This window comes from Sinohyriopsis cumingii, chromosome 2 (genome assembly GCF_028554795.1).
Source record: "Sinohyriopsis cumingii isolate HCF-2022 chromosome 2, ASM2855479v2, whole genome shotgun sequence".
Lineage (NCBI taxonomy): Eukaryota > Metazoa > Mollusca > Bivalvia > Unionida > Unionidae > Sinohyriopsis > Sinohyriopsis cumingii.
The window spans coordinates 122,721,730-122,747,486 of record NC_142962.1 but is presented as its reverse complement, the minus strand read 5'-3'; the positions used below and the strand labels follow the sequence as shown (position 1 = coordinate 122,747,486).

Below are 25,757 nucleotides of genomic sequence, written 5' to 3'. Positions count from 1 at the left end.
CTTACTTAACGGGGGTGGGGGTGGTGCAGAGTGCAGCAGGCCTATACAAATCTTCAACCCCAAAACTATGGAACTATGGATTTTCTTTTATGCAGATGTCATTTAAATGTTAACTGTAGTGTGCGTTTCGGTTTTATCACACGCACACACACTACACTCAAACACATTAGCCATCGGTCACATACGAGGAAGAATGTATAACGTACGAAGAAGAATGCTATGTATTATTTAAAAAAAAAAACATCGAGAGGGGCAGTCCAACGTGTTACGTAATATCTCATATTTCTTTGATCCGATTTCATTATTTATCGGGTCTAGCTATCATGCGGCGTTTCAGATCGTTATAGACGGAGTCTGTCTGTCTTGCGGTGTTTACTATCATTGATTTCCTTGCCTAAAGGTGAATTCGCAATAGATTATAGTAATAATTGTAAATCACCGAGTTGTTTCTGCCGATATATTTATGGGATATTGATTAATTCGATAATGATGTACATGTAATGAAGCATTGTTCGGACTTTTAGATGATACAATGTTTGGTGAACTGTAACGTTTCACCTCGTGAGTATGTTCTCATCAGTGGCAGTGTTGCACCTTGGTTGAACTGTCAAAGGAACATGTGTATGTACCTCTGTCAATGAGGATTTGTTAAATTTTGCATATTGTAGCGGGGCGGGGGGTCTCATTCGCTCACTCAAGGTGTAGCACCTAGTAAGGAAAGGAAGATAGATCATCATCATCATCATCTATATTTCCTTCCATGGAAGATTACATGATATAAGAATATATCATCTGAATACAATCAATAAATAAGTATTAAAAAAAAAATATTAGAATACAAATTCTTACACAATATCAGTCAACAAAGTGTTCGTCAACTGCATAAGTTGCAAGTTTCAGTACCTTATTTACAGAAGTTAGCTGCACACTGCATGACAAAGTATGCTGCATACGGGATGAATAGCTTGGAGTTTTCTTTGTCGATTACACCTGATGGTAACCTTTTACCTAAAAGATATTGTAGTTGCAGCTCATCTTCTGCATTAAATAACGTAATGTGCAGGCTCAGGGGAAATTTATCAGTAAGGAAATCCCAGAAAGAGTTTCTAAAATTCGACATGTAAGGACAACTAACACAATAATGAAGTATCAAGTCTGTATAAACATTCCCACATCTAATACACATATCAAGCTGTGTTGGTGGAACAGCAGCCCATAGTGTAGCTACATATGTAAATACCTTAGTGTGTTGTCTGGTTTTAGCCGACTGCCACACTGAGGCAGGTCGTAAGTATTCGTGTATCGAAGAAAATCTATCAAAATCTGCTTGATTAAACATACGAACTCTCCAGAGGCTATTTTCAAGACCAACAATTTTTGACCTTACAATTTCTTTCCAATTATTGTAGCAGGGCGGGGCCTCTCATTCGCTCACTCAAGGTGTAGCACCTAGTAAGGAAAGGAAGATTGATGACTTGTATGGAATCATATACAAAACGAAGTTCACTAAAGTTTACACGGCTAGTTCGCTATATTTAAGGTGATCTGAAATTTAAAGTTTTATAAATGAGGGGCGGATGAAATCAATTTTACTTGATATAAAATTTAAAATTAGATTTTATATCCTTTATGTGTACGCCCATGTTAAAGTGGAATGAAAACATAACAATTGTATATTTTTAATATTTTAAAAGTCTTTATTCTCTTTTTAAAAGAGGGACAAAACGTTTGGATGACACTTCTTAATTTTCATAAATACTTCATTTTTCGTCGATATTAGAGGTTTGGGGTCGGACCAGTAGTCACCTCAACTCATAGGGAGAGAAATGTGCATTAATTGTCAATTAGTGTTAATATTGAGAAAAAATCCAAGAGTCAGATAAAAATGGAAGAGGCTGAACAGGAGTTATAGAAGCAATGCATGATTCATGCATGTACACACACACACACACACACACACATACATACATACATAGTGTTAGGTAGACAAACAAAGATAGTGTGGTAAATAGAAACCAGTTATTTATTAGACCAAACAACGATTTCGGGTATTAAGGTGATATGAAAAGTTTTTTTTTTTTTTTTTTACACAGATGAGGAGTGGACGCATTGAATAGTATATGATCCAAAATTCAAAATTCAGGATTTCTTTTTTACTTAATTGCATATCCTAGCCACAGTAAAATGCAAACGCAAGAGTTTTTATATTTTGAGTTTGTATACAATTTACTGAAAATCTTAAAGAAATAATTTGACGACACTCTTTCATTTTCAAAGAAACTTTATTTTTATTGCATTTTCGTCGATTGTTTGAGACCTGAGTAGAGGTAACCTCGACTTCAGGTCAGACAAAAAGATTCGCACATTCAGCAGATACAAGATCAGAAAGAAATAAAAATTCTGAGAAGGATTTCAAGAAGCAAGACGTTATAGATACATGGTGAGATAGATCGATCAACAAACAGACCGATAGATCGATTGATAGAAAGCGATAGACATACAAAAGGTGATCAAGACCGATATAAAGTGTTAGAAAAAGACATAAAAACGCTAACATACCAAAAAACGATGGCGAGGATTAATGTAGCACTGAAAAATTTATCTTTTAATAGGTAGGAAAAATTAATTTCACCGGATGTCAAATCCAGATTGTATTTTTGTATTTACTCACCCAAGTAGGATACCAACAACAAATGTTTTAGATTGATTTTTTTACAAATCTGGCCATGGGTCTCGTGCGTGTACTCGAATCGGCATGAACGCAGGAGAGAGAGAGAGAGATTTTAAAGCGACTGGCTTCACTGTACAATTCAAAAATTTCTGTTTTAAAAATCTTAAAAGTATGCACACACAGCAGTTGCTTAATTATCCCTACGTAAAACATACTGCTTTATATTGCGGTTTTGACTGGAATGAGCAGGAATTCGTAAGACGTCCATGTGACCAACGTAGTCACTTCAGCTGATTTCGAACTGACGATATTGTACAGGCACACGACTGCTGCGGAATGTATTTCTTTTGCCTCAACGAAAAAAAAGAAATGCTACGCTCAGTCCTAATCGATAGTAAAATGCACACTGAATGCAAACAAAATACTCTTCGCCATCGTTTTGCAGCAGAATAGTACTATCGACGATAAAGCAGAGCACAAATAATAACTTCTTAGTTTCTTGGATTGTTTTTTTCGAACTTTATTTTGAGCCCACAAAGTCATACATTTGCAGGCTTAACATTGCATCCCTCATTATACAAGACATAATAGATGATAACAATTTTTTAAATACAAATATGCTAAGAACTTGAAAATGGACAATCGAAATAGACAATAAATATATATGAATAAATAACTCGATAAATAATTGTCACTTAAGGCTTAAAGTATTTGACAAAAGTCGAGAGAAGCTTTCTTGAAATGTTGTGCACGGGCTTCAGCATGATTTAAGCTAGTAGTAACACAATATATATACGCCGTCCCCCCCCCCCCACACACACACACAGACTGGCACACTAAAACGACAGTCACGAGAGTGATGAATGCTTTATAAGCGAACAAATGAACAAGATATGCAAACACACAATTCACAAAAAGTGGTTCTTCGCAAATTGTTATCAAACATTGGAATTCATGTCAACGATACCCCTTTAACCTCTGTACAAAGCTTGCTTGGTATCTGCGATAACGTTCACAAAAAAACAAAGTCTATTTCTCTTGGACACATTCAATACCAGCTTAATTTTTAAGATGAAAGATGTTCAAAATGCAATGAGTTTCACTTAATTGGTTTTAATCCATCTCAATACATAACATATAGTATTAGCACGCACCTTACAATTTTATGCAACATCGACTTGCGACAGTTAATACAACAAGACGTTTCTAATCCGTCGAAGTCGAACCCGTGGTGCTGCTGTCATTATTATCGCCATAAAAGGTTTTACGCATTATCACAGGTACATGGTGAGTTGACGAAGAATAACATACACAAAATTAAAATTTCAAAACTTTTCACCAATTGTTATGCAATTTTTAGTATATACACATTTCTTATATTTAATTATAAATTATTTTTTTTATTATAAAACAACGATTTTATCTTACGATGAGTCAAGTTCTCTAACTACTGGGTAATTACGGTTGTCTTATTCGTTGAACGCCATTTTTCAGCACACGATGGGTTATACATGGCGGCCACTATATCTGGTGGAGGAAGAACCATCGACCTACGGGTACTAACTTGCAAGTTTTCTTACCTGCTCACGTTGACTTAGCTTAATACTCAAACCACTTGGACAGAGGTGATGTCACATAATCTGTAAGGGCGAGCAGCTTATACCACCCAGGCAGCTGTGTAATAACATTCAAAGGGAATGTTTTGTTTTCTGTACAACACTTACATTTAATAAAATGCGAAATGATTTCAGTGCTTTTTATACAAGAGTTTAACAGTAATAAAAAGTCAGATATTTCATACAGTTTTCTTGTGCCATTGTGTGGGTCAAGGTTTCAAACGTGTAGAAGTCGACATGTTTTTCAACTGGCTTTCTGAAACTACAAAGAATGTCGAATTTGGCTGCCGTCCAATGACTTCGAGAAAATAAACTGCACCTTACGTGGATACAAAACTACCAAACTTTATGTGAATAACAATTTGTTCCTGGAACACATTCTACCCTCAGTGGTGAATTATTTGAGGTCAGAGTGCCATTATGAGAGAAACAAATTATCACATTTGACGGATTAAAACGCGTGCAGATTTCATACGTTTCTCTGAAGTGCGTCGCTTCTCATCTCAAAGAGCTAAAAGTATCAAGATACGACGTGATATTACATTGCAGAATATCAGAATTGTAAATCACTTTAAAGCTGATCTTTGACTTCAATTAACCAGAATCACTCGTTACCTATAGTACCAATAAACTCAGTTCCTACTGTATATACTGTTATAACCAACGAAAGCCGTAAACGTTTCAACATAATTTGTATCGCCATTAGGTCAATAAACTTAGTATAAAGTATTCCTTGAATGAAAACTGAGAATTCAATGCTTACATGCTAGTCAAGACGGTGTGCTTGTCAAGTGGGAACCTAAATTGCTTTTACTAGAAAAAAACCCTGCGTCGACACAGTGTACTCCTGTTGTTCTGTCAGCCCGAGTCAATAACATTTCTTCTTCCATTTCAAATGCACTCAAAAGTCGTCGCTGTTAGCGTTCTCGTTTCACAAAAAGACCCCCAAGTCTGTACCACAAGTCATGGGACCTTCCCAATAATTTTTGTGTGTGCCGATTTTCCAAAATCGGGCTTTATACAGAACTGACACTTTAATTAGCCAATATACGGTACAGTAAGTACTTGATATGTAGTAGGATTAATCTGTGATAAACAACCCGACTCCATTAAACACACAGTTATGTAGGTACATAGTAGGTAGAGAGTACATTCGGACTATCAATGTACGAAACTCTGCGTTCCACCCCGTGGATTGGATGTTAATAGAAGGTATAGCTCCATAAGCAGAATAGACGTTTCATAAAAACTAAGTAGTTTTTCTGGTACACAGAATATTCATTGATCTACAACAGCTTACATGTTCTTCGATTATTATTATTATTATTATTATTATTATTTAAAGTTAATGTATGTTTTCTGTTACATTTTCAATCATGCTCATACTTTCGTTTCCTTGCATGATTCCCCCCCCCCCCACAAAGTACCACAGGTTCTAAATTTTCAAATAGAAATTAAATAAGTCATATTCTAACAGCTGCTTGCCACAAGCAGCTTTTTCTTTGTAACCAGATAACAATCACCAAACACTTGTGACTGCACTACAGAAGGTTATGAAGTTACAGAATGTCTGATGTTTGACAAGTCCTGGTGCCAGTCCAACTAATGAATGGAATGTGACTGGCATAAAAACGAATTTTTCACACTCGTACAATATGAGTCACGATTTCGCCTACAGCGGAACGTGTACAGCCATTGAGCACATAATTCAAATAGAATTTAACCCAGAGAAAAAGAAAACTAAATGTGATGGCTCAAAAGGGATGAAGTCAATAAATAAAACGAAAACAAATGACTACACGAGTGTGTTCAAAATCGCTAGGGCATCACCAGGTAGTTTTTACAGTCAACGCAAAAGACAAACCTTATTAATATATTACTGTCAGTGCTAATTTCATTCCATCAACCCATTCGATCAACCGATTAATTGATCAATCAACTAAACGAGACAAAACTAATTAAACCAAAATACAAACCAGCAAGCAAATAAAATAAAATGGGATTTGTTAGTAATAGGCTAATATATATATGTACATTTCACAGGTGAAATTTACTATGAAAATTTTTAAACCATTTTTTTGGTGTGTATTCCAAAACAAGACTTTATACTGATTATTTCTTACGTGCAGAAAAATACGAATGCAACAATAAATGTTTGCAAGATACGATCCGCAATTTTTGCTCTAAAAAATCCTTCAAGTAATCTAAAATTCACTAAACTTAATACTACATACAAAGAATTTACGTGGTGCGTACCCTACAAAGCTTTTTTTTATCTAACAATTTTCGTAATGAATAAGCCACTGTTTTATTGCATGTTCAAGCTATTGTTCAAAGACTACTCAGACTGATTCTATTTTGGATCAAGATGCCTTATCGGCATATCTCTAACATGCATCCTGTCTGAGATGGTAAACATTTCCTGCCAAGCCAGAAGCAACCAAAAATTTGTCCAGACCCCCCCCCCCCGCAATGAAATCTAGCAGTTTGCCATTATTTATGACCATCAAGTCGAGCTAGAAAGCATCAAACATTCGGCTTCAACACCCCAACGTTAGGAGATGACAGATATGTTTCAGGAAGGTAATCCGAATATGAGCATTGACTGCCTCTACAAAGCCATCAACAATTTAAATTTCGTTAATTTTAAATAATCGTTAGTGGACTTCAGAGATGGCGTGTTTTATTTTTGTCGGGTTAAGGTGAGGTTTTCTTTTTTTAAAATCTAAATGTATTTACCTCTCTCTCTCTCTCTCTCATTAAACTAATCGGTTTGTAATTTCCTTGGATCTAACCGGCTCGAACGACCGTTTGCACGATGTGGATAGTCACATCGCGCTGCAGCAGTCGCAATACAGCAGGAACTATTTATGTACAGACTGATTAGGGATGGCTCCAACAGGTTAATTCAAAATTAACGCACATGCATTTTATTTTCATTCTTTAAAGTAATTTGCATAAAATTAATTTTTACTACGAGCCATATGGCATTTACTGTAAAACAATTGTATCGTCCGTGACTCGTGTGCACACACGCATGCAGATTGAAATCTATTTGTAAATAGTATATTATGCATTGTAATGTGGACGAAAAAATAAAGTTTTGCTAACTTGATACAAAATCATAACCGTTACGCTGTGAAAAATGGTGGTTGACGACTTCGAATACATGTTGAAAAGTCCCCTAAAGCAGCGGTAGAGCCACATGTACGTGTCCTATGTCAGTCTTTAGATCAACTGCTGTTGCTGTAAAGGCGAGTACACCGTTATTTATCAACGATATCTGGGCCCTGACAGCAAATGTCAATCTACTTCACGATCCTGGATAAATACAAGATACCCCATTGCATTTCAAAGAAGAAAAAAATGCAATTAGATCTAAAGGAGGGAGTTGAATACCAAATGTATAAAATTTGTATCTACAGCTCAAATTCCTTCCGTGTGGGAGTACATTACGTAGTCATGTAATCAGGTCCATTTCTACAGTCGATAATGCACAATACTAACACCCATATTCAAAGATCTGTGAAAATCTTCATATATGTTGACCATCGATTTTTTCAACCAGTTTGAGATTATCAAGGCACAACTCTGAAATTACTTGACCCATGTAATTCGGATTTTTGAATTCCTTAAATGGCCAATAGTTCGAGAGCACCACTGAGAACTTAGATACAAGATTTTAAAAGGTCTAAATTGTGCCATCAAAAGATAACGGACGGTACTGGTATTGAGAATCCTCTGTAAGCAGAAACTATGATAAAATGCAAAAACCTCTAAAAGACAACACTGATGAATACATTTTCTTCACTTTGATATTTATCCTCTACCTGTCAATGACTTACCATATATACTCGCTTGTAAGTCGTGCCAAACTGCAAACAACAAAGATACCGATCTGCTGTAGCATAATGCGCCTGCATATCATGGTCTATGTTGATTGTTCTACTAATTACTCCAAACAAACCGCAGGAACACATTCTGCCGGCGCATATACGACGGCCGATCTGGATCTGTGAAATTTACAGTTGGACTTATCTTATAAGCAAGTACATACGGTATTCTGGCGGTCCTATTTGTCAGTAACATGCAACTTAGGATTCAATGTAGTAAATAGCACTGCCATATGAAGACTGCAATAAAGAAACCAACCTATACTTGTCATCGCTTTACACAATAAAGTACTTTTTTTTATCACTATGGGTAGGAAGTCCTTGAGAAATATCAGTATGAATTGCATGAAATAACGTATGAACTCGATTACAAATCCAGTCAAACTGCTAACAACTAATTTTTATGATCTGCCTTAGCGTAATACACCTACAGATCAGGGTCTATGTTGTTTATTCTACTGATTACTCCTAACAATATACACAGACCCATATATACCGCCGCATTATGCGACAGCAGATCTGGGTCTGTGCAGTTTGACTCGTCTTATAAGCGAGTATCCACGGTACAGCCCTGCATATATGCATTAGGATCAATATGGCAACATATGGCCACAAAACATGAATAAAATGAAAACCAAATGCTGATTCAGCAAAAGCTGATACCGAGTTGCAGTAATGCAGGAGGGGTGTTCTCAGCCTTATTAACTTAACATCTACTCTTTTTTTTGTAATATGGTGCTCACGGCAGCCTTTACTTCAATTACATCTGTACTGTTAAAATGATCACATGTCAATCTGTGCCCTAAAACGTATTTTAAAAAATCAGGACTCTGTAGTGATAGTGAGAGTCGGTTTTTGGTCCTCGACTCTCACTTTTTTCTATACCAGACACTGAAGACTTGAGGGATGCGTGACCCACGACTTCCATATTCGAAATACCATAGTGAACGATTTAAATAATGTCGTTGGTAGTTGGAGCTTATTCAATTATTATCAGCAAATCTGCAAAGTCGCACAGTGCTTCCGAGATAAGCGTTCGAGAGGGTCCGAATTTTACCATATAAAGATATCGTATGAAAACAAGTAGTAACCAGCATTTCAAACAAAGTTAATTTCCACATCAAATCCCGGATCAGCACCAAACGTTATACTATACTCTGCAGTCCAGTGTATGCAGTACAATCTGCATTACTTGGCAAAACATTGCAAACAGTTCAGTGATTCCAGGCGGTCCTTGAAATAAACTACTACAGTACCAAAACTGACATACTTGACTTGACCAATACCGAATTATTGGGATCAAGACATCAGAGGACCCTCATAATATGCTGATAATGAAAACGACAAAACAGACTTAAAGCACAATCGATGTCACAATTAATAGCGAGAAAGCTGACGTACAAAATAACTTGGAGATTGCCTGACTGACCAGTCAGTGTCAACAGCACATCAGTCCATGAAAGGCATGCGCCTAATTCATCAGATTAAAGTGCTCGACTGATACAAACACTACCCATGTCCGATACGGACAGAATGCAAACCCACAACTGTTGATTGCGAGTTTGACATCCACTAAGTCACCACGTATCTTCAATCCAAACATTTAATTTTCAGAAGGGTTGTGTGGGTGTGTTCTCTTTATAGTCAGCGTATTTTTGGTCTTGTATCTCAAGATTGCTCGTTAGCTAACATAATGGATATAATAGTTTAGTTTATGTTTTGTTATAAATCGAAGCAAGAATATTTTTTGAAGCTATCCGAGAAACTATTTCCTTTCAAACAAAATCTCAGGTCGGTCTCTATTGAAAACTAAGGTGGTTACATGAATTATTCGAGAGAAAAATCTCCATACTATTTTCCAATTAACCTATGTACTTATTTTCTTTCTAGAATGATCTTGTCGATCTCTTTTACCATGAATGGAGACTATGGTTGCCAATCTTGTTTGATATGGCCTATTTATTCCGGGTGACGTTTAATTCAAGTATGCTTGGAATTGAATCAACTATTGTAGGTAAGGCATGCTGTATAAATTTATTCAAAAGGTCAACTACTACATACAACAAGTACAGGAGATAAGAAATTCCAAACGGCTCGGTTTTTGCAACAAGGATTACGGTTGGTACCTCTTGGTAACTAGCACTGCAATCGACTGATAAAAAAAAAAAAAAAATACATGTATACTCGTACTTGTTAATTTACAACACGCACCCACCTGCCAACAACGTAAGCCTATATCCAGCTGCTCGTTCAGCTCATTTCAAGCAAATCCCGATATGCTACCGCCTTCAAAGCTGGGCAATTTGATAATATGATACGGATAACTCGATGCATGTTACACAGACTCATCTTTAGAACAATTATAAACTTTTAGAAAAAAGGACTAAGTAAAACCTTTCACTCTAAGCTAGATATGTTAACGGAGTTATTATAGGTATAATATCCTGCGGGCGTGCATCAATCAGCCAAATTCAAGTCGCTATGTGCGGGACTGTAAATTTATACACCTTATGTATGTGTGCCTCTTAAAAAGGTGGTTGGTTATATGTAAACCTGAGCGAATCCATACAGGAATCTCAATGAAAAAAAAATCGATTTTATCCATTGTCAGTCAGCTTGACTGCTAATTAGCATGCCTTAATGAAAGGTTACTCAGTGTCTTGACTAAATAAATAAATAAATAAATTAAATAAATAAATAAATCTCCTTTACGAAATATATAGACTAAATTAATGTTTCTTTCTAAGCAATACCCAAAGAAAGAAAGTACAAATACTAATTCAATTCTCAATTGTAAAAACAGATTTTGAGCCAGATGCATCATTGATATTACTATCCCAACTAAACGTCATGAAAAATCTAATGCGACAATATATATGATATAACCGATAACCAGCCATGTATAGAAAATGATATCTCGCGCTACTCTTGTTTTCTTAAAGTGAACCAAATGAACTCGAACGTCAAAAGCAATACCAGCTGGTAAACCGAATGTCGGGCTAGTAAATCAAACATTGGTTTTCTTCCAATTGCTATCCCATCAAGAAATAAGTGTGGTGTCGAATATCAGTCTGTACAAATTGAAAATGAATGACTATTATTTCTATGGAGAACCAAATGGGAAAGCTTTGCCCGGGTGGATTTGGTTTCAGCAGCTGCCGGTATGCGCAGGTGTAAAAGGAGTCAACCTTACAGGCAGGTGCAAGACCCTTGTAATTAATGCGTCCCCAAACACCCGCCATAAACGTAAACATAATCATTCTAAAAAAATTAAAATTTCAGATTAAATGTTTTGAAAAAAAATCAACACATTTTATTAACAGACGCATTATTAAGGTTTTGCAACTAGGCGCCAACCTAGGTCTTTGATTAAATATTTTTTATATCCAGAATCATTGATTTATCTTTACTTATACATATAGCAACATATATTTACCATACGCTCGCATATATGATCTGTTGTGAAGATACTTTCAAAAAAATGTAAAGTCTAAATATATTTCAAGGCGTTGTTAAGAAATTATTTAATGTTACGTTACACTTCTTTGACTAAAACCCAGGTGCGAGTAACTAAAAGCTCAAGTGCGACTCTCAATTGCCATAATTTACCTGTAAATATTGATACATGTTTGCCAATTGATTTAAGATATATTTTCGAATATAATGTTAGCCCAAAACAAAAAAGTAAGCAAGTTATCCCTTCATTATCTTTCGTTCCGACTTTTAGAGAAATGCAAATAAATACTTTCTTCATCTGGTCCAAAATCATCACTTTAATGGATAACTCGTAATTTTAGCTTTCTGAAAGTTTCAATTCAAACAGGCCTTTCATTTAGACGAGCGACACATTTCAGCTCCCGCAAACAAAGCCAGTATATAAAGCAAGCCTTCTTTTTTGGTTGTGTGCGACAATTGTACAAGCATTATGTACCTGTCGGCACACAATACAGAGGTTACCTGTTCATTTGCTCTGCGAAGAACCTGCCCTTATCCATGAATTGTAAAAAAAGACACGAATAACAAACTTGTTTATTGTCCGATTTAACTGCACTTTTGACTCGACCGTGTGCTGGCGCCCCATTGTGCATCAGTGAAATGGAACTGAAGCAGTCGCCAAGGAGCTCCATTGGGTAAACGACACCAGACGACCAAATGTTTTAGGTAATAGACGACAATCAATGTTTGTCTATTGAAGAGACACCAGACGACCAATCAGTTTTGGATAATAGACAATCATTGTGTCTATTGATTTTTCAAAAAATATTATTGCTGCCGAAGTGAAGCATGACGCAGCGTCTGTGACACAATGAATACATAACAAAATACAACAGAACAGAATCTCCTTTTTTTTCAATGACACATTTGGCTTTACGTACGGAGAAACAAAATAGAAAATTTAAATATATGAAATATTCCTTTCGTTTATCACATCATGTGGACACTCTCACAAAAATAAACATTGGTTATATTTAGTAAATCTGTGTGTTGTTTTTTTTTTCTTTCCCAGACCACAACTCTTTAACAAATGACATAACCATAACGTAATCCAAAAATAGAGAACTAAGATCAAAACATGACTGGTCCACCCTTCCATGGAAAACTACAAGTTTTACAAAATCTGAGCAATAGATGCTTTTGAATCTGTGATCGCACAGTGGCACAAACTAGAAGACTGTTTTCCCATTCATGCTGAACACGCTCAAATGGAAAATTGTTTATTAAACATGGAATAACTGTCATAGATCACACAAACTGGGGTATGAAGACAAAACAGCATCACGTTGTGCTGACTATATCAATAGGCAAATGCACGAAAAGAATTTCAGTCTTGCATTGGACAATATTCACACTTCCAATATAAATCTGGGAATGTTCCTTTATATATATATATATATATATATATATATATATATATATATATATATATATATATATATATGCGTGCGTGCGTGTAAGAACACGTGACCGATGACACTTTTAAACAACTTTCTCATGGTTCCCATCACACAACACCCGTAGGTGGCAACTCTACTGCAGACGCCTTGAATAATTAATTATCTCCCCCACAAGCTCGTATCAAGTTGTTGCAAACAGTGTCCATATTTTGGTTGGCTAGTGACGGTTTCTCCTTCTGATCTTGCATTAGATTCTGTCTAGCAGGGCGGGTTTGACTGGTGTAATGTTAATCAGACTAATTTCCGCCACAGGGAATGTTTTCCTCCATTTTTTCACCCAGACTATGAACCAACGTGTCAGTCATATCATCTGTAATTGTATCGTTTTCTCCTGTTAAGAATGGGTCGTCATAAAAGCAAGCGTTCGATAAATAACTGTTATTTAATACATCATAATCACACGATGGCCGCATACGGTACATACTATATCCATTGTGTGTATTGCGTACATGTTTCTTTCTCTCTTCTCGAAGTTCTTTTTGCATTCTTTTCATTGTGTTGTTAATAAGCACAGACCTTCTTAGAAAATGTTCAGGATCTTCAACTTGCCTTAACTTTTGAATAGACATTCTCAGAATTTTCTTTCTCTCCTCTTTTCTCTCTTTGGGTGTATTTAAAAAAGGTGATATTCGTTTCGGTGGGACATAGTTTGTATGATCTTCAGATTCGCAATCCAATTTTCGTTTTACTCCCTGTTTCTGACACATATCAATACTATCACTATTAACTTTATTAATATTACACAAACTAGTTTGTTTGTATTTTATAGGCTTGTCATCCTCGGTGGAATCAGTGATGCAACCCCCTGCAAACACGAACAAGAAAATAAGGTTAGGAGCAATCATTGTTCAGTAATAAAAAAGCAAGAGTACGGTGATCATTTGGGACCGCTAATTTCATTTTAGGTAATGGGGGGTACGGGGTTTATTTATCAGACGTAATTTTGGCTGCCAAATAATGTGAAAAATGTCTAGCTCTGTTGTATAGAAGAAGAACAAAATCTCGTATAAATATATATATATATATATATATATATATATATATATATATATATATATATATATATTAAAATGAATTATTTTGAGGTTAAACAAATAAAATATCCCGGCTGGAATTGCCCCCCGGCAAATATAAATGATCAGTCCTTAATATGTCCATCCCTTCTTTTGGTCTTCTATATGGACAACTGAACGCTTTTTAAATCAGTAACCTTGAACTGTGACATTTCGACCCCGAAATCAGCAGGCCTCTCTTTTTTTTAATCCAATCTGATTAAAAATCAATTTGCGAGACAATACAGAATTCATTTTCTGATCAAGTGTTGCATTCCACGCTTAGGCGAGTTACCCTTGCTAAAGATGTTTATAATGACGTTTCACGTTCAGAAAATCTGAAAGTTATGATATAATTGGTGAATCACGATGTCAACAGAATATGACCTCTTAATGTTATCCATTAGATCAATTTAGTTTAATCAGGTCACATGCTTTCCCCCAAGTGCAAGCCATCCATAAAGACTTGGCAATGTTTACGATGCAAAACTAATGTGTGGAAACGATTTGTCGTCTGTCAGCGACTGTAGGCTATATACATGACGGCCACGATATTTGGTAGAGGAAGAATCAGAAGAAAAAAGTCCCGGAAAGATCCACTGACCCACGTAAGCTGCTGGCAAGCTTTCTAATACATGCACGTTTATGTGACGCCGTATCTGACAAAAGCTGGTCCAATTAGAAAGTTGCAGTTGAAATTTCGATGACGTAAGTCGAGAAAACCAATATCACGTGTTGGATTAAACTGCACGTCTTAAAAGTTCAATTTTCTAGATCGAGACTTTAGATTTTATACAGTTGTGGTTTAAAGTTTTATTTCCTATGTCGACGTTTTACAGTTAATATTTTGAATTACACAGTGGTGGTTGAAGTTTCAATATCATATGTCGAGAATCCCTAATTCACACGTTGTATGTAACTGTGATGAAAGTTCAATATCATATGGTGAGTATTTTAGATTTCATTTGTTGAATTTCACAGCAACGAGAAGCAGTCTCCTTGTTTAAAAATAACGCGGCCCAGTCACTAGAGTCACCTCTAGCAAAGAAATTATAGTAATTCTCGACCTGTGAATGTTAACTTTCAAATTGTAAATGCATGAAACGTAATGGCGCCTCATACATAAAAATAGTACTTCTGACAAGCACAATAAAATGTCCAACCACCGCTGTGTAATTCAACAAATACAATCTAAAAACTCAACATACAAAACGGAACTTTCAGCACATTCAATGTGATTCAACACGTTAAATTGAAACTCTCGACATATGACATTAAAATTTCAACAACCGCCGTGTAATTCAGAAAATATAACCTAAAAACTCGACACTGGACATCGAATTCTCAACTAGCGCTGTGTATTTCAACTGATGAAATCTAAATACTCAACATGTGACATGGAACTTTCAATATAAACACTCGGAATCAATACGTAAATATGGAATTCTCAACGTATGACATTAAAATTTCAACCACCGCCGTGTAATTCAAGCGACACAATCTAAACTATTGACATAGAAACTGTAACTTTCAACCACTACTGTTAATTCAACAGATACCTCAAAAATCTCGACCGAGAAAACATAACTTTAAGGACAAGCATTTTTGACACCATACGTGAAATTGGAATTCTAAACATATGCCATTAAAATTTCAAGGGCAACTTCCTGACTAGACCAGATTTTGTCCGCTACGTTCGCCGAGCTAAAGCTTTACACCACTCGGTCACTCGCCCCCTACCCCCTTACAAAAAGTGACAAATTAGTATGTACTGGTAAAATTTACTAGCCTAAAATAGTGCAGTGAAAGTATTACTCATTTACTTGCTTATTATCAGCTTAATGTTTATAGAATCGGTAATCAAGGATGATATGGCAATATAAATTCAACCGGTGTTATTATTTTTGTTTTCCATTATATAACTTGTGAATAATTATAAACCACAACAATAATGTTGCTGTATTTTTGTTCTTCCTTATTAGTGAAGACATAACAAGTACAACAATTACAGTGATATATCAAGCTTCAAGTTGCTACTCGCCAGTTCGTTAACTAAGTAAGGCAAGATTACCCAAGTACTAACACAAGTAGACCTTACTCACATGTACTTGTTATAATATTCAATTACAAAAACCATCATACGGCTATATAAAGCGATAGCTAATCAACATCATATACTGTTATGCGATTACGGCCGTTACATGGTTTACTTGCCCCATCAACATATCGTTTCAGAGCCTTTCTCAAACCGAACCTTTTCAGCATGTGTGGCGCACAGCTGACAGTAGACCCAGCTCTGCAAAGGCAGGTTTTCCCAGCTAAGGCAAGTGGCCGGCAAACAAAGAAACCCAGCTATGTTGTCGGAGTATTCAGATTTTCAAAAGATAATTGATTCGGCCGATGTATGGGAACATAGGCCCTACATTAATTTATAAACGAAGAATTTATAGTAAGGTGCCTGACGCTTTTTGTTTTTCTTTTACTAACAGTTATTTTTTAACATAAATATTCAAGTCAATTAGCAAATGTTTTAAGTAGTGCTCAAAAAAGTGAAGTGAATTTTGTTTAACAAAGAACAATACTGAATGACCTCATTTTGTACATTACTAAGGACGTGACTTAAATTTGTAACAGTATTCGAAGTTTACAAAGCAATACATATTGTGATAAAATAAATCTCATCCATAAATGTCACAAAATAATCAGCCTGAATACAAATATAAAACAAACACTTTCTTACCGTGCATCGAGTTAATGTCACTTGTAACGTTGAAATTGGTGCAGGTGGAGCTGGCCTCTACTCGACACGTGGTGCTTGGAAATGAATGGTGCCCTTCCCCTCCGACTTGTCCCGTGGGGTCGGGGCCCCATGTGTCATCGTAATCCCTTGGGTCTGGCACCAGGCAGCTGTCGCTATTACTACCAAACCCTGGACACGGGCCTTTGTAGAATGTGGTCATTGATAAAACACAGGTCATGTCTTCAATTAGGCGCTCCCCGAATCACAAAACCCTCCACTCCTATATTAAATCCAGAGTAAATGAGAATGTGACATAAATAAATTCACCAATATACAGTAACGCTGTTTGAAACAGGATATGTACAACACAACAGATAGTATGTATGAGCCGTCTACTCTCCTTGGCTCACATCGCATTACTGATCTCGTTCTGCCGTGTTAGAGCTATTAAATGGATCGCTGTTCATAGCAAACCTAACTAAGGGGCTGTAACTCCTTCCAAAGACGTGACTCTTGACATACAACTAGCATAAATCTACACACATAATCTGGCGCTTTATCGAAACTACGCTCTCTACTCAGCACACAAACACACACACTTTTTCTAACAGGATCGTTTGACAAATGAAGCGTTGTCATCGATAAAGTATACACATGTAAATACATGCAGATAGGAGTGCTCATCGACGGACGGACTTAAAAACGGACAAACGGACGGAAAAACGGAAAAATGCAGGCTGGCTAAGTAACAGAGAATTAACACATGCACATATATGCATGGAATTTAAATCTATATGAAATATCTTTGGCTGCTTGAAACACGAGTGGCTTATTTATACTACTAAAATAACCACACATTTATAGAAATCATGGGATAATGATACACGTTTAAGTTTATATGCAGTAAAACATGTACTATAGTATCGCCTGTTTTGGTTTTGCTTTTGAAGAAGAAGAAGAAGAAAAAAAACGCGAACGAACGACTGAATGATAACCACTGTCAACATTATTCTTCTTTTGATACTCCTGTTGTTACAACTAATAATTTGTCTTGGACAAAACCCAAACAAAATATTACTTTCAATGAATTACTTAAAAAGGCATTTAAAAACCAATAACATGGTACCTATATCAGGCAGTGGTTATCACATTCCCACGAGGAACCAATCAATGGCACAGGGAAACAGAAACATTAGGTGCCAATCTTGGCCCTAAGGGTTAAAGTCGTACGTGTCCGATAACACGTTCTTGAGTCCATTGGAAGGGCGAGAACGTCACAACAATAGTTCTTGGTAGGTCATTTTCCATAATTTCAGTTTCTACCACTACTACCACCAGTAGTTTCATTTACATCAAATAATAATAATAATAATAATAATAATAATAATAATAATAATAATGATAATAATAATAAATAAAAATAATTATTATTATTATTATTATTATTGGAGGTTATGTTCTTTTATGACGGTGCTGTCGTTGTGTCACACATCGTTTTTTTTCTTCTCCACTTTCGTCACTACTTTTTCGTTGGCTTATATATTGCTCAACACCAGCCAACCAACCAATCAATCATGCATGTCACCAATTCATCTTTTCCATATTGGTAATGACAATCGTTGTAATCATTGTGTTTAGTAGTAGTAGTAGTAGCAGTAGCGGCAGCATGAAATAGTTGAGTAGTAAAATGTAGTAGAATGTAGTAGTTGTAATTAAACTAGTTCACGTTTTTCACAAAAGACACAAAAATCTCGAAACTACAGGATTGGTCTATATACATCTCACGTATCTAGTATTACTACCTGTTTCATTTCCGGTTAACCTTTCATGTTGAAATTGTATGCAATACTGATTGCGTCGCCTGTGAACCAATCAATCACTTCGTCCATTAATTTGACTTTACATGTAAACACAGCTGACTATATATATATATATATATATATATATATATATATATATATATATATATATATACATACATACATAGACATCAAACAAAATGCTCTCGTTGTATGATAGGTCAGCTGATCGGGTCTTTATTACTGGTACACACTAAACAAACTACTCATATAAGTACAGCAGACTTCAATCTACCAATCGTGAACGTGAGAGCAACAGTGAAATAAACTTATACAGTATACAACGGACTATGCTGGTACATACGTTACATGTTATGTCAACATTCACGTATAGTACGATACTGATCACGCACAAAGGTTCCGTTTTATGGGCAGTGTACAATGCCTATTTCTATTTATAAACCAGCTGCATACGTCATACAATCGAATAATTTGTACAGTCATTGAAAAGTGTTACGCGAAAGACTTTGATGATTCCTTAATTGTAACGGGATAAAATTTAGGGGTAGAGTATGACTACTCTGTTGTAAACTCAAACCATACAATCCTCTTTTTTTGTTGTTGCATGAACTGAGTAGTTTGTACTTTTCATAATGCTTTTGCTTACTAGTCTTAGATATTTGGACAGTTTTAAGGTTTTGGGACATGGGGATGGGGAGATGGGCACCTGATGGTGTCTATTGTGACCGCGTCGGTTACTGACCAGTTGGAAGTTGGAATTTACCAAAACCGGGTAGAAGCGGCACAGGGTAGTCATTTCCGCAGGTGTTTCTGTAATCTAGTGATATTGTATTGAAACTTACCTACCTGAAATTGATAAATAGATTATTTATCATCTTAGACATAATCACTCCAACATAATTTGTAACTATAATTAGCTGATTATCCAGTATTTAGCAGATTCTACTCTGTGATGTATCATTGCTTAATCGAATTGTCATTGGCCTTTACCCTTCATTGCGTAATCGTTTGACCTCTGACGTCAAAGAAAATGTAGGTTGCGAGAGTTTTAAGCACATTTTTAAATTCTGTCGATTTTAATGAAATGTGTTTTTTTTTTCTTTCTGTTTCTTTGTTTTGGGGGTTTGGGGTGGGATTGGGGTTGGGGATAATTGCAATGTCTAATAACATAAACCATCTTCCTCTCAATTTCACGTGGGCGGGGTTCGATGTAATATCGTTTAGCTTGTGGGAAATGTAGGAGGCAACTGGAAGTGTATGCAATAACATGCTTGATTTTATATAACTTATTCAAGGTGGAATCGATACACTGTGCAATATGGTTTTCATTTACACCGTTCCTACACTTACGTACATCAACATTTACACCGTCACTACATTTACAACATCTCAACGCCTATTCACAGTTAATTAATGTCGACTATATTCTGTGAAAAGTCTAGGCATATGGGTATCTGGATTGATTTAGGCTTGCGACCCCCATCCACACGGAAACGATTCATATAATTATTTAGCTCCGGATATGTTGTACAGTACTGCTGTATGCTTCTGCTGTCTGTCTGTCTGTCGAACGATCGATCAAGTCTGTCTATATCCCTTGAGACCTACATATTATTTACATGTCTGTCTACCTGCTGAAACGCATACTTCTCGCTTACTGTCTCGACCCGCCTGTTATTTATGTTGTTTATATGTATGTCTGTTACAGAGCTTGATGATTGTGCGTATTTTTAGGTAGAATATTTGGTTGTTGACGAGGCTGATGAAATTACGCTTATGCCTTCACCCAATTTGCAAGGGAGATATTTATCAACTTTTCGAACATGTGTGATGCGTAAACGGAGAGAAAAAATTTCGATTTTTGCGGCTGATTTAGCAATTTTGCGGATTTTGAAAGCGTGGGGAATTTGTCTTGCGTTCCCGTTAGATAAAGCGCAACGATATTTTACAATTATTATGTACTTTGTGGATTTGGGTAAAAATTTCTTTTTTAAACATCTGTGGTCATCTATACCGATAAAAAATGAGTGAAGTAATGACTTAATGAGATTACCTAATTACTGTTTAATGTATGTATAATTAACCACTAACCTAATTACCTGCTAATGTAAATAACGAATAAACAGATCAATGCCCAGTTTATACATGTACGAAAGAACAGGAGCAAAATATACAGGTGGATTTCATTATATTGGCTTTGAGTCTATGACAATGCAACCAATGTACCTACTTTTGATACCTGGCAAGAATAGCCCCTTGTAGGAAACACGATCAGATATCGACATGTACACTGCTATAGATGGGGTGCAGATCATTATGTTAGTGACTGCAGTCTTAACCAAACACCTACGGCGCGGAACACTTATCAAATATATACAGAAAGAACATGTAATCTTGTACGTTATTATTTTGCTGCTGTACTACTACGCGTTGAGTAACCAATCCATTCTACTAGACAGAGCATGTACCTATCTGTGCATCCCACTGCGCGAATTTATAATCTCTCTCCCTCTTAAACAGTTTCATATACATATATGAATTGAAAACTATTTTATATCAAAGATACCCAGTATATGTACATTTATTTGTATTTAAAGTATTGCGTTTGACATATTTCATATATCCGTTACTCTCCATGCGCTCCAAACCGCCCCCCCCCACCCCCGTTTTACTTAAAACCACCCACCGATCACCCCATAAAGGCCCCCCATATTGTTTAGCGTGATTATGGTTTGTAAATGTAACGAACCAAACTAGAGAGAACAAACATTCGAGAAAAAACATAGTCCACCTCCAACAACAATAACTAATAAAGGAATATCACATTCAGATTTTAACAACTACATATAATAACATTTATAATATCCTTTGTATTCTTTAACATGTTGAACGGTCGAACAGACAGACAGACATAATTGTTTATTGCGGGGGGTGGGGGGCTTATTAGCTTACCGTGTTACCGTGCCTCGTGTCTACAGTAAGCTGTTTCAATTCGGTTATTAAGATTCACATAGCAAGCTAATTCCAGGTTATAAGTGTCATACATCTATAGCCGTTTATTATGCTTCTTACTTGTGGGCTAAAACCAAATTTATCTTGCCACAAAGAATCCAGGATCAAAATGTCGACAAATGGCGTGTCAACTATAAGATAAAGCTTGTCATTACAATTGGAAGTGTGTGTACTCGATGACATTTACGTACATAACGATAGTAGTAAGAGATATCCCGGAGGTGCAAATCAATACAAATACAACCATTCATTCTTTGTACCAACTGTAGCGGACTGAATTCGTCAAAGAAGATACTATGTGCGCACAGGCAGTCGGGTTCAGAGAGCGCTGCCACTGACGCAAACAACTAGAAAGCTAAATCCCAAACTAAAAGAAAAGTAATCTGACGGGGAACAAATGATGCATTACACAATTAAAATATCGGGACACGGAAAACAAATTGGCATTCATCAATTTGGAAATCAGATGATTAAAATCTGTTTCAAAGTTTCACTCCACGAATTTACTAAAGATTATATTTGCGAATATTAAAATACTGGGATAAAAAAAGGATTTATGCTTTGTAATTTTTTGTGTGCAGAACGTCGACTTTTGGGTTCAATCGCAGATCGAAGATCGTTCCAAATGAAAGCGTATCTACGTCAAGTAATGAATATAAATTTCCCTGTATCGATACCTGCATTGCGATTCTGTCAGGCATTGTTTATTAGCAGTACTGAGATGGAAGGTTTACCGCATAATTCCTGGATTCTGCATCGTAACAAGTCCGATACACTGGTAAATACAATCTGCATAGTCAACAGCTGGACAATCATAGATTATTTACTTCAACGTCACGCTCTCGGCTAATCGCGATATATAATAATGTGTCGCAGTCGTTACTGATCGCTGCCCCTAAGTTTCAAGCTACCGGTACATAGTTGATGGATCGATAATGCGGACAACAGGTTCAATTTCACACACACACACACACTACTACTACTACTCTGTAGCGCTGATAGCCTGTGCATATACCGGATATGCCGACGCAGAGACAATGAATGGCTCGGAAAGCACAGATATTGTTACAGGAGGTCGAGTACAAGTGTGCTGGTGTGATCGAGGCTGGCATGCATGACACAGCAAGCTTTGGTGTTGTTAATGTGGCTATTTTAAGGTAGAAAAAGTAGATATAGAACGAGTCCCCTACCCACATATTTATTTCCACTTTTCATTAATATATATATATATATATATATATATATATATATATATATATATATATATATATATATATATATATATATATATATATATTGAAACAAATCTCTCTCTCCTAAATGCATCCTCATTTCCTTCTTTTTTTTATTAAAATGTATTTATTAAAAAATCTCTAAATCAACAGTTTTTGAATCACTCGATTGTTAATCGTGGACGAATATGCTTCGTGCTACACGTAACGATAAGGTTGAAATTATACATTGCGTGTCAAGCGTTAGCTAGCGATATAACTTATTAGAAAGCAATGGTAATTTTATTTCTCACAGGGTAAGGATTCTGTACATGATTATACTGAGAACTAGTCAGGGTAATTTTTGTCATTTGTTGAGCGAAGTTTTTGTGCTAATTGCTTTTATTCGCAGTTCACAGAACATGCAGGATTTAAACAAGGAGTATAATTTCGAGGCAGTATGTTCCTTCACCATGCCCACTCTAATTGTAAATAGTCATAACACCCAAACTATTTCTACATTTACCGAAGTCGAGACACCAATTTCCACGGTCATTCATTATCATGTGGAGTCCAAACGTTGTGTGCTATGCTGTTAAGCCCACAACAACAACGTAACTAGAACAGACTGACAAAAAAACATCATTAAATATGTTCTTGTGTCATATGGTATTTTTAGTTTGACAGGACACGCGTACTTGGAGGTACAATTATCGGCAAATAAGGACGATAAAAAATATTGTTCGTGATCCTTATGGAATCCAAATTAAGTACAAATTTATTTAATTTGAAAACGGAAAATGTCTGCATGAGAATCTACGTAAATATTATTATTGGAATTATTAATTAACTCAACAGAATATGAATAGCTGAGACCCTCCACCAGACTCCCAACCTTCTCTGTTATTCTCTTATTACTTCGTGTGGTTATATGTTTGACGATAGTGATATATGTATATGGTGAATATGTTAAAACTAGTAATCTTTCTTCCCAATGGAAATATAGACCGAATCATCAAGCACTGAGAGTGTGAATTACTTTTACCAGTGTTTGTTATTTACGCATCGGCAGACATTTAATAAACTAAGGACTCCAAACAGTCAAAAACAATCTCCACTCCCGCCCTACAATCTTCGTAATCATAGGTGATATGTTGAAAAATTCGTGTGATATTTTGTCACTATGAAACATTGTGGTGTTTATAATATGCCCCATGTATATATGGAATTGCATGCATAATGGTCAAGGTACGTGTAATAATGTAACTGGGCCAATATATGATCTTTATACAAGTGTAGCTCTCGAGAAATATTTGTAACGGTGAATTTACGGCTCTGCAAGCAATTCTACACCTACTTACATTCCAATCAGCTAATCAACCTTCCAATCCAAAAGATTAATCACTCCGTAACTCCATCTAAGCTTATGGGTGTATATGTATGTATATGTCTATGTATATGCACATATATGTGTGTAAGTCTGTCCAAATTTCAGTTGATCTACGAAGAACACATTAATTTGGGCCAGAGAACAATTAATTACATTTATGGGGACAGGTGCTTGTTAAATCGCTATACTGCAATGATTTCTAATGTCTGTGTCGGGAGAGGAGGTGATTCTTAATTAAGCCTTCGTTTACTTAACCGTTAGACGACTTGAAAAAGGAAGGTTAACTTCGAACTTTGTATCGAAAGGTCAGAAATTGACATTTTCCAGAATCAGGTTTTTAAACCTATAAATCAGACTGACCGCAATTTTGGCGCCTATTTGTAAAAGGCGGTAAATATATATGGTTCCCACACGGATTCTTGGGATTAAATTGCCCTCATCGAAAAAATCTAGTCAGTCTGCATCTTTCCTGCAAGCATGAAAATTAAGGGACTCCGATAATGGATTTGGAAGAAATCCTCTCATTGGTCAAAGGGACCGGATGTCTGGAAAGTGGAAAGTCAAGGGACAAAAGTTGGCGGTAGAAGCGAACAAAGTTTGAAAGCACACGGTATTTTCTTCAGTTTCATGCAATTCGTCGATACCAATATAATGATTTGCTTAAATTTAATTTTTTATATTTGCATGAATTTGTTTAAATCCGTAGACAAATATTCTCGAATTCTATCTGAATTCGTAAAATGGTCTTTTTATAAGTTTGTCGAATTGTTTGAATTTGTCATCTTGATTTTTATAGGAATCTAAGAATTTCATGCATTACTGTAGTTGATATGAGTTACGAGAATCCGTTTGAATTCACCGATCTTAGATGATTTCACCTATGATAAAGACTTGAATGGGTCTATTCACTGAAAATAACATAGTAAAGTCATCTAACGAATTTCATTCATTCATTTGTGTAATTGAGACGAGAACGGAGCTGTTATGTCTTGTGTAATTTTAATGGGATTCAGTGATGAAATTGCCACCATTAGGAAGAACATTAATCTTATGAAATTAGGTTTGTTTATGATCTGCCACGTTTAGCTTGACCAGATAGGCTTTAGTCTGTTTGAATTCCAATAGAACGATATCGGACATAACGAGAGGGGAGTAATCATCTGTTCCCAGTAGGACAACTAACAGAAGATTTAGGTTGCTTCTCTGTTTCTTTTGAAAGTCCTAACACGCTAACTTCGTAATACTGAGCGCCCAGCGAAGGGCAGCTGCTAGTACCATTTTATAAGTCTTTGGTATGACTCGGGGTTGTTGCAGCTTATTCGTCTTGTCCTGTCCATCTGCATCCGAGTTTTAACAGACTCTGTGCAACACCCGCTGAGGCCCCGAGTGGCCGAGTG

At 36.1% G+C, this 25,757-nt stretch overlaps 1 protein-coding gene across 1 annotated transcript in view; it reads right to left on the bottom strand.

Annotated features, from left to right (window-relative positions):
- Positions 1-2,263: 2,263 nt before the first annotated feature.
- Positions 2,264-25,757, bottom strand: part of LOC149805734 (uncharacterized) — a 40,876-nt gene continuing 17,382 nt past the window's right edge. Inside the window, exons 2-3 of the mRNA XM_089950406.1 lie at positions 16,928-17,207; positions 2,264-13,940 (exon numbers count right to left, since the gene is read on the bottom strand). Coding sequence (XP_089806532.1) covers positions 13,372-13,940; positions 16,928-17,165 — 807 coding nt within the window. The 5' untranslated portion in view covers positions 17,166-17,207 and the 3' untranslated portion in view covers positions 2,264-13,371. The remainder of the gene's footprint in view (positions 13,941-16,927; positions 17,208-25,757) is intronic.